The sequence below is a fragment of the Chaetura pelagica genome, unplaced genomic scaffold (assembly GCF_000747805.2).
Source record: "Chaetura pelagica isolate M959 unplaced genomic scaffold, ChaPel_1.0 scaffold59, whole genome shotgun sequence".
NCBI lineage: Eukaryota > Metazoa > Chordata > Aves > Apodiformes > Apodidae > Chaetura > Chaetura pelagica.
In genome coordinates this window covers 1,498,791-1,509,719 of record NW_009954416.1, presented here as the reverse complement: position 1 = coordinate 1,509,719, position 10,929 = coordinate 1,498,791, and the positions used below count along the sequence as shown (strand labels likewise).

General features: G+C 39.1%; 1 protein-coding gene across 1 annotated transcript in view; it reads left to right on the top strand.

The window, feature by feature from the left end:
• The window catches only part of CTSC (cathepsin C), a 42,952-nt gene that overhangs the window by 27,356 nt on the left and 4,667 nt on the right, over nucleotides 1-10,929 (top strand). The window contains exons 9-11 of the mRNA XM_010004416.1: nucleotides 685-830; nucleotides 10,120-10,286; nucleotides 10,715-10,870. Of these exons, the coding sequence (XP_010002718.1) occupies nucleotides 685-830; nucleotides 10,120-10,286; nucleotides 10,715-10,870 (469 nt within the window). The remainder of the gene's footprint in view (nucleotides 1-684; nucleotides 831-10,119; nucleotides 10,287-10,714; nucleotides 10,871-10,929) is intronic.

Here is a 10,929-nt window from a genome sequence, read left to right as displayed (position 1 = left end):
TCCTCCTCCTCAGCTCAGCCTGTCCTCACCCGACTGTCCCCGAGCGTGGAGCTGCTGCTGGGTCACACCTGAGCAGCTCCTGGTAGGCCCCAGCTACGAGAGCTTTCCTGCCTGAGGAGACTGGTAGCATGAGAAGAAAGAGAGATAGAACTAAGAGGGGATAATAGTAGTGTGGAATTATTATTTAGTTATTGTATGTTAGTAGTGTTTTTCTAAATCATTGCGTTTTGATCCGACAAGTGGCAGCAGGAGCAGTGGGGGTGAGTGGTGGAGGGGGTGAGAGTGCTGGTGTGAGGGAGATGGGGTGGCTGGAACCTTATCCCAGGTGTTTTATGGGAAGATTTGGCGTTTCAGACACAGTGCCTGGGTGATACAGCATCCAAGTCCTGTGTAAAGCAAATTACGTTTAGAAAAGTTAAAATTTCTCAGTAACAGCTGTTTGGTGCTGCTGCTAATTAAATGTGCAAATACTGGCGAGCAGTGGGAAAAAAAGAACATGTAGGCCCACTGACAGGTAAGTGAAGTCCCTGAAGTTTTTGCTTGATGCCTTTTTGCAGAAGACTGTATTCAACAAGCGTATTTTAGCAGTTCTTGGAATAAAATAAATGTTAAAGATTCTTTGTACTAATTTATTTTTCTCACTTGCACAGAATAATAATGCAATAATGTTTCCCTTTCTTGCAGGACCTGTGGAAAGAAAGGTGCTTGTGAATCTTCAGAAGTTAGATGTAGCTCAGGATAGTCTCGGCAACCATGGTTTCTTCACTTTGATTTACAATCAAGGCTTTGAAATTGTGATAAATGACTACAAGTGGTTTGCATTTTTTAAGGTGAGTTAACTTGGTGTGTTCTGCATCGCTGACTGTTGGTAAAATGGCCTGTATTTGGGGTTTTTTTAGTCCCTGAAGTCCACAGTGAGGCAGTTGGGACACTTGATCTTGATTATCTTTGGCTCTAAGATTTGCCTAGATTACTAGATACTGGACTCTGTTAATGTAAGGAAACAGTTATCAGTGGCTGGGTTGGGAGCAAAGAGAGGGAAGAGGTATTCATGTTCCATACTGGGCATTATCTGGAAATTTTGTTAAACATGCTGCTGCTTTCTCTTCTGGGCATGCTTAAAACAATTGAAGGCCTTCATGAAGCTAACTGTCCTGGTAACCTGGAATAATTATTTTTTTTTCACTTCCTGACACTGTGGACCTTAGTGAAATAGCAAACATAATTGTTTCTCTCTTTCTTTAAAGAGCATAGAATCATAGAACAGTTTGGGTTGGAAGGAACCTTAAAGATTGTGTAGTTGCAACCCTTGTGCATGGGCAGGGACACCTCCCACCAGACCAGGTTGCTCCAAGCCCCATCCAACCTGACCTTGAACACTTCCAGGGATGGGGCAGCCACAACCACCCTGGGCAACCTGTGCCAGTGTCTCACCACCCTCACACTGAATAATTTCTTCCTAATGTGTAACCTACGTCTGCCGTCTTCTAGCTTAAAACCATTACTACTCGTTTGATCACTACATGCCCTTGCAAAAAGTCCCTCCCCAGCTTTCCTGTAGAGATGTTCTCAAACAGACAAAAAGTTTAGAAAGGCCATCTGCTCCCCTTGCTGGAGGATTTGTAGAATCTTTAAATTCTATTGCAGAATATTGCTTTATATCTATGGAGTCTTAGAATCTGCTTAGAATTGTATTTTTGGAATAATGCTCTTTATTTCGAGTCCCTGTTAACAACTTCAGATTAAGCTGAAAACAGTGTTGGTAGACAGGAGGAAACCCACTTGCTAAGGAGTGCTCTGCAGCTGTCCTGATGAGTGGCATAGGTCTGGAAACTGGCTTGAAGGAATCTCTGCAGGGTAACTCCACTCCATGGGAGACAGCTTCTATAAGTAACAATAACTAGCTCCCAAAACTAGTCCACTCTTAGACTAAAATGCCTCTGCATAAGACAGGATCTTATATTTTAGCAAAAGCAACCTGTGAGAGAAATACCTGACTGACATTCTCTTACCTGTATAAGGTGATGGCACTAAATTGCCATGATGTGCACTCCTCATAGGTTTGGCAGATGATACAGCAAAAACTACAGACACTGAAGGGTACTCTCTTAACTGAGCAGAATTAGTCTGAAACTTCTCAGGCAGGGACACATCTGTGAGCTTCCCTACAATGGGAAGGCCTGCCTCAAAATTGGCAGGAATTGCTGCCATCCTGAGGGCACCAGGGGAGCACTATATGTTGTGTTGTCCATAAACTCAGGCTTGAGGTGTCATCTCTGGCTGGGGTGGAATTCAGTCATTGCTGGCCTCGGTAGACTTATGTGGGGAGAAATACAGTTGGACTAGCAGTCTGAGGACTATTAAGCTAATATTTTATGCTGAAATGCAGAATTGCTTTACAAGTCATTATGGTGAGCAGTGGAAACAAGTTTTGATTATCGAACTAATTCTTGAAAATGATGAATCTAATCACAGAAATAGTGAGTGGCCTGCTCTGAAGTATAAATGGGGCTGTGGGGCACCAACTTGAAGAAGGTTGAGAATCACCAAAGGCTTTACTGCTTCTATCTATACCTTGTGTTATAAACCCGTGGAAGATGAGCACTACATCAAGTGACTTATAAGTGCTGATCTCATGTACTTCTCTGTGTTTATGAAAACCTAAATGCATTGATTTGTAAGAGTACTTTTAAAAAATACACTAGAATTGTGTAACAGAGTAACTTAGGCTGGAAGGAACTTCTGGAGGTCATCTGGTCTAACTTGCTACTCAAAAAAAAAAAAAAGTCAAATATACACCTGAGCAGTAGCAGAGCATGGAAGCTTTAATTTCGCGATCATGAATGTGTCTTAGTCCTTTGTAGGCAAATGAATTAATTGCTAGTTTTGCAGTTGTTTTTTGGTATTGAGAAATAACAAGCTTGTTTGGCTCATTGTTCAGTAGCAGGGAATGCATCAGCAAGACATGCTTAAATTAAAGGCTTCTTTCCTTGAATATTGTAGAGAGGATTAGAGCCCAATTCAGTTACCCTCTCCATAATTTTGCAGCTCTAAAGGAAAAAACAGATTACCAAGATGCAAGCAAAATGGCCAAGAAGCACAAGGAAATACCACAGCACTTAGTAAATGTTTGGGATTTTTTTGCTGTAGACAAGTAGTTGATTTTGTTAGGCAACAACTTGTAGTAATGTCTATCTACAAAACTGTTATTTCACAATTAGGATTGGGGCAGGAGAAATGGTTCCTTATGAACTGCTTGACCTTGTGACATATTTACATAGGCCAATCTGTTTACTTTGAATCCAGTAAATATTGCATTACATATGAAATAGAAATGGAAAATATTTAGTCCTCGTATAAACTAAAAATGTGGTTTCTTCTATCAAATGCACCTAATGCTGTTTTAGAAACTGTTCCATAATCTTCTGCTGGAAAGCTGCTAGGGACTAAGTAATATGCTGGGCTCAATGCATGCTTCAGGGGTTTTTGAAGAATGATTGCCTGTTGTTTAAAATATTCCTGCCATTTGCACCTGAAAGTAACAAACATAACAGACTGAATTTGCTTAGTGTTGGTCATAATCTCAAAGCCTCTGGAGTGGAATAGTGTAAATGGTAATTGAGGAGGGCTTTCCTCCCTGAAAATGCAGTGAGAAGAAAGAATAAAAGTAATCTCTTAGAATATTGCTTAGCTTTGATAGCTATTGAGAATGGGGACATTAGACAGAGTCCCTTCTGAATTCTGGGAAAGGAAGAAATACCTTAGCTGGTAGTCTCTCTCTTTATAGCAGGAAGATACAAACTAATATTTATTTTTTTTTTTGTGGGGGGTAATTTGCAATTATTTTTAGTACTTGGTAAAATAACTGTTCTGGAGTTACCACTCTATTGCAGAATAACTTTTCTGGTTCATGGAGCAGCTTCTGGTGATGGAGCAGCTGTAATGCAGGAAGCCTTGCTCATCTTCCATGCCTGTGAGTTGGGGCATGTCAGGAAAGTATTAATTGCTTACAGGCCACTCATAAATTTCAAGTTCTGTTTAGGTTGCACTGAAGTTAAATCATGTCGCTTGAACCTCATCATGGTGACAGGGCAGATAAAGCATCCTGATTTATTTACTGTGAAGCTTTAACTCTTTCCTCATACTCTGTCATTGAAGCGAGCAGATGGAGCTGCTAGGCTAAATGAACAGCAGTATTTGAGTCCATACAGTACTGCATGCGTTTTGAGAATAAAAATGCAACTGGTGCTAATTGAACTTGTAGGATATTTTTCCTTAATGTAAAAGAATGAAGCTATTAATTACTAACAAGAGTGCTGTGGGCTAGTCTAAGTGGTGGCTTTGTCAGTGCTACTTTATCAGAGTGTGTGGATTTAGACACAGCCTGTTTGATGATGCATGTTTCAGTGAGTTTTTAATATTGTTTAATTCCTGTGTCTTACTAAATATACAAGGACTAAAACTTTCATAGGACCTCACTGCCTTTACAAGGCGTTTGTTTTTTTCACGTGGGGACTGTGGGAAAATTACTTTCTACAGCAAAAGAGTGGATTGGCTGGGTTTATCAAAGTATTTTTTCCTTAGAAATAAAACACTGTTAGAGCTTCTTTACTTAAGCTATTTAAGCAAACTAAGGAATAGCTTAAATAGCTTAAGTAAAGAAGCTCTAACAGTGTTTTATTTCTAACTGTTGTTGTACAGAGACTTGTCCCTCAAGGCTTGCCAAGTTACTTGCATCATGCTATCTTGTATCGAAACAGTATCTTGTCTTCTATTTCTCACAAGTTGTTACTCTGCCTGGTGGTTCCAGCACAAAATAACTTGTTTTATGGGAATGCTCTCCTTTCTTCACTGTGTGCTGCTGAAGCATCCCTGTACTGAACTTGGATGTGAAGGTGGTATGCTGACTCTTGGCAGAAGTTTGTATATGTGCTTCTGCTGGATGATGTGAGGAATCTGTAGCAAGGTACAAGGCTTTAAAGTTTTATTTTTCACAAGGGATGGCAAAAGAAATAGCAAAACAAAAAAGCTAGTGTGAGGCTGAAAGGAAAGTTGAAGCAAACTTATTTCTATTATTAGATATCTTTTTAGTACTAGTTTTAGTTTAACATTAAGACTACATTTGGAAGGGAGACAGTCTTGTAAGGTTCTCACTGTTTGTCCCTTAAGCTAAGTGGTACTATGGACTTTTGAGATGTCCCCTAGGAAAAAAAAAAGTCTGGCAAAAAATGACAGTACTTCAGCAAAAGAAATAAATAGATCAGTAACTGAAGTAGTGGAATATTCTCTAATCTTTTCCAGACTGACTTGATGACAGCTTTGTCACATCTTTTCCTGTTTTCCCCAATGCCCCCAAACTTGGTTAAAACCAATTTCCGTTCTGAATAGCCAGCCTAAACAAGTGTCAGTAGTTAATGTTTACATTTCTGATTATTAAAGGAAAAACATTTGAATGTATTTTATTTCATGTTGCTAAAATAGAAGCACTAAAGTTGCTAATTATATTTAATCATCCTGCAAATCAATTGAAAGTTAATTTCTGACCTTTCGTATTTGGGCTTACTTAACTAGCAGGGTGCAACTCCTTCTTCCCTTCTTCCCTGCAAATTCCCAATAAATCTTGAATCTGAATTGCAGAATGTTCTGTAGAAGAAAAGATATGCACCTCTAGTTATTTGCTTGCATTTTGTGTGGGGTAGCAAAATACAGTAATTTGTTCTGATAATACAATCTATTTTTGCATAGTAGGGTGTCTGCAAGTATGCAATCTTGTTCTAATTTAAAATGTGCTTCCCATATTAAAATGCATTACACTAGTAAATTTGATGGCTGAGTGGTTTTACACCAGGATTAGTGTATAGTTTAGTCCTGCCTTCTGGAACTCAGAATGGGTTTATTGCCTGAATGCTGCTTAAATTGAGAATAATACATGTAAAAGAGGATGGGGTGGCAGCATGTGGATGTAGCAATGCTGAATTCCTCCTAAAATGCTGTGTCCAATAAGGTCTCTGTCCTTTCTTGTTTTCCTCTTAGGGAGATAAAAAATTTAAAGAAAGCTTTAAACAATTAAGTTATTTACCAGTACTTTAATTGAACATGTAATCAATATGTGTCATGATGATGGAGTAAAGAGTTTACTAAAATTGTAGTGTACCAAAACACTTATGTAGGTTCAGGTATCTGAGCAAGCCTTGACATTTAGGTACATGAAGCCTCTAAAAAGTTTATGTTGGAGTTGCTTTTTGGGCATTAAGCAGAGTCGTATGAGTTGTCAGACTTGAGAAAAATATGCATTTAAAGTAGAATTAAAGCTTGATATTTTCAAACCTCAGAGTTGAAACTGTGAATATAGTTTGGATGCCTTTCTACAGGGTTTTTTTCAGATCATTCAGATTGCTGGATGGAGTCTACTTAATGTTGCAGATAAGACTATTGGCTCATTAAATTATAACGTGACATGTCTGCAGTGGTCTTTCATTAACTTAAAAATGAAAGTCATCTACTTAGGTCTGCAGAAACAACGCATGCAGCAGTTGTTCAGCAGTTGCTGGTGGTCACAGCTGTGTGGCAGTTGTTCTCCATGCTGTTCTATGAGGAGTTCTGCACATAGGCTGAGTACTGTGGTGGTGGCTTTGGTTGAATCTGGCATTGTAATTTGCATCTGCATGAGTCAGTGATTGTTCATGCAATGGTGCCATGCCCCTGTATAACTGTTGGTCAGGCAGGCATACTTGTAGGTCCTCTGACACTGGTACAGATTTACTAGACCTAAACTGTCAGAGCCCTTCTCTGGTCGCAGTAAGAAGTGCCACATATGGTTTTAGCAGTGACATGCTGATTTGATGTGTACATTCTAATAGTAAGCAATGAGTGTCATTGTGATAGCACCAATGACTTTGCTGTCCCATTTAAGTTCCTCTAACATGTGGCCCATTGGGGACTTTACTCGCTTGTATGAATAAAGCATAAGACTGGGTTTTTGAAGGTGCCTCTGCCACTTCTCCACATGAGTGGCTCTCAATTAAAAGAGAAAATGGGGTGAAATAGGAGCTTTATGGGTATATTTTAATTTCCTAGCTGAAAATGTGTCTCGGAGTTCAAAGTCCCTTTATCCAGATGCCACTGATAGGCTATGGTCTTGAAGTCTTCATGTTCCTTTTATAAAGCTCAAGAGTAGCTTAAAGTCCGCAAGTCAAAAAGGTTACTCACAGAAGACCTAAATTGCTTAATTTTAGGCTTCTACAAAACCTGGATGAAATTGGTTTCTGTCTCTTGTTTATCTTGAAACTTTGCCACTGACTGTCCTATCACCTTCTTCTTAGTTTTGCTGATGTTTGAAACTTGCTGAATTCACTTTCTAGAAATCTGATTTGCAAAAATGGTGTGAATACTATTCTGTTTATCTAACTAAATCTTAAAAAAAGCAATAATAATTCATCTCCAGAAAAAAGGAGAGGGATTTCTAGGAGGAGAAAAAAAAAAAATTCAAGTTGTTTTCATTTGAATTAAATTAGCCCATTAGCCCATTGCCTTTTTCCTATTAAGGTAAGTCTCAGATCTGTTCCACTTGTTTTGATTCAATATAACTCTCCATGATATACATTTGATTGTTGCAGGAAGCAGGCCTTCTCCTTGAGTAGTCTTCAAGTATTCAGACTTAAGGTATATAATTGTTAAGAATAGCTGTGTTTGTTCTTGTTTTAATCTGTGGTAGCTTTTAGGTAGAGAAGGCAGATGGGTATTAATTTACACTAACATGTAGAGCCAAATAAAGCACTCTCACAGTAACTTACTGATGTCAAGTCAGTAACTTGTTGGTTTTGGTAGTATCTGGTTTTCTAGCAATGCTGTTGTGAAAAGGGTATTTCTCAAAGTCATCTCTGGACCTTGCCCTTGGTATTTGGCCAAGTGTAGTTATTTCCCAAATTGCACCATCTTGTGCAGTCAGACAGAATTTATAGGACAGGGTAACACTACATTCATCCTTCAAGTGCCCCCATCATGCTCCAGGGAGCAAATGTGCTTGATTTGATAGACAAGGGTGTAGATGTGTTGCCTCTGCCACCTCTGAACCGGAGACAAAGCAAATTCCCATTGTTCTAAATCAGTTAATTTTCTAACCTTGAATTTTATCACTCTGATTGCATGGCTTAATTATTTCACTATATGTTCTCCTTCAGATTCCCCACAGAGCCTTGATATAGTCATAAATCTTCCAGTTTCTTTAGTTACTGTATTTTCCATTTTGAGGCGTTTCCATCATTGTAAGCCACCGCCTTCTTCAGTGAAGAGGCTGAGCAAGTATTTTGTTGAAACATACCTACAAAATCTCTGTATGTGCAGCTCTTCTGTGATGGGATTTAATAATGTATTCTTGGACTAGGAAATTTGGATTCCACTTAAGTGATTTGTCAAGTTAAAGCTTTTGTTGCAGTGTGATGGGATTTAATAATGTATTCTTGGACTTGGAAACTTGGGGGTTTCAGGCTTCTGTGTAGGTTAATACAAAACAGACTTTAATAAAGCACTCTCACAGTAACTTACTGATGTCAAGTCAGTAACTTGTTGGTTTTGGTAGTATCTGGTTTTCTAGCAATGCTGTTGTGAAAAGGGTATTTCTCAAAGTCATCTCTGGACCTTGCCCTTGGTATTTGGCCAAGTGTAGTTATTTCCCAAATTGCACCATCTTGTGCAGTCAGACAGAATTTATAGGACAGGGTAACACTACATTCATCCTTCAAGTGCCCCCATCATGCTCCAGGGAGCAAATGTGCTTGATTTGATAGACAAGGGTGTAGATGTGTTGCCTCTGCCACCTCTGAACCGGAGACAAAGCAAATTCCCATTGTTCTAAATCAGTTAATTTTCTAACCTTGAATTTTATCACTCTGATTGCATGGCTTAATTATTTCACTATATGTTCTCCTTCAGATTCCCCACAGAGCCTTGATATAGTCATAAATCTTCCAGTTTCTTTAGTTACTGTATTTTCCATTTTGAGGCGTTTCCATCATTGTAAGCCACCGCCTTCTTCAGTGAAGAGGCTGAGCAAGTATTTTGTTGAAACATACCTACAAAATCTCTGTATGTGCAGCTCTTCTGTGATGGGATTTAATAATGTATTCTTGGACTAGGAAATTTGGATTCCACTTAAGTGATTTGTCAAGTTAAAGCTTTTGTTGCAGGGGGGTTTCAGGCTTCTGTGTAGGTTAATACAAAACAGACTTTAAGAGATTAATAATTTTTTTCTTTTTTTTTTTCCTCCCCTGGGACATTCTGCTGTTGAATAATTCCTAATTCAGAAAATTTATGCAGCTGGGCAAAGTGTTAGTGCTAACTGCTGTATGAAGACACATTTTACTAAGATTAATTTATTACTCTGGTGGTAAAATGAAGACTTGTGTGGCTGAATAAGGAAGTACTAGGATTTTGAACTTGAGGCGTCGAACTTGTAACCGTCACTGCCAACTTCAAATGAATTGCTCTCGATGGATCATTGTTTCTTTTTGTCTCATTTTGATGGTTCAGGTGAAATTGTTTCTTGATGCTCTTCCACCACAGCTCGAACTTAAAGCAGTTACAGGATGTCTTGTCTTTGCTTCTGCCTTCTAAAACAAATGCTATAGCACAGTTCCTCAGTAAGAGGCTACTGGGTGAGAAACTTGCCATCCTCCCTTTGTTTACATTTCAGGTTGCCATGAGACTTAGCTTGTCAAACTTTTGCAGCAGTCTGGACTTAGTTTGACTAGTCACATCAGGTGCTAGAAACCACAGGGCCTTGAGAAAAACAAGTACTAAGAGGTCTCTTACATTTTGCCTAGAAAGTAACTGTTGAACCCAGACAATTAGCACTTGTTAGTTGTTAGTGATGCTAATGTGTTCTTTGTTGCTAAAAGTACAAGCCACAAAGTGCTTGTCTTCCTCTGATAAAGACCAGTTTCTTTCATCTACTTAACCTTTTCTTGATGTTTTTTTGTTTTGAAATCAAACATGATGCTAGTTGATCTGGAATATGTTTGGCCACTTCACCTGAAACACAGGCAAGTGGCAGCTGGTGGATAGGGACTACTGCTGTGCTAACAAATGCATCTACTCAACGCAAGCTTTACCTCTTCACAGTACAAAAAGGAAGGCCAGAATGTAACCAGCTACTGTAACGAAACTCTGCCGGGATGGGTACACGATGTACTTGGACACAATTGGGCTTGTTTCAGTGGACAGAAGATTTCTTCATCTCCCTCAGATGTCCACATAAATGAGCTACCTCTCCAGAAGCCCAGGGGAAAGTAAGCAACAGATAAGTGACCTTTTACTGGAATAAAATGTCTGGTAACTGCACTTTGGGTTTCAAGCTAAAACCATATGGACCAATTGTGTTACTGAGAACAAAGTTAATGCCAGTGATAATGCTGGGAATAAACCTGAATGCACAAAACAGAGGAGGGTGTGCCAATCACATCACACCGTTTCTCCTTCAGTCTTTGGTGAAGCCCAATTACAAAACAGGCATGTCTAAAGAAGATTATTATATCCTAGTCAGTCTGTCTCAAATTTCAGAAACCTTGCCTTGATCCAGTAATTGCATGTTACTTTTTTAGTACCTACCAGAAGATAATTCCAGAGTTAGTATTTTCCATACTCAGTTTAGGGAACACCTTTACTTTTTAATACCAGCCCTTTTCTTACTGTTTTATTGGATTGCTTTTGTTTGCAGACCTTCAAGCAGACGTTATGTGCACAACTTTGACTTTGTAAATGCTATCAATGCTCGTCAGAGGTCTTGGAGGGCAACAAGATACAAGGAATATGAGCTCTTTTCTCTGGAAGATTTAACTAGAAGAGCTGGAGGTCTCTATTCCAGAGCTTCAAGGTACTTGTGGACAGTTTATATTATAGTGCCCTCAGGGATTTGAGTAGGTCTTGCATCCT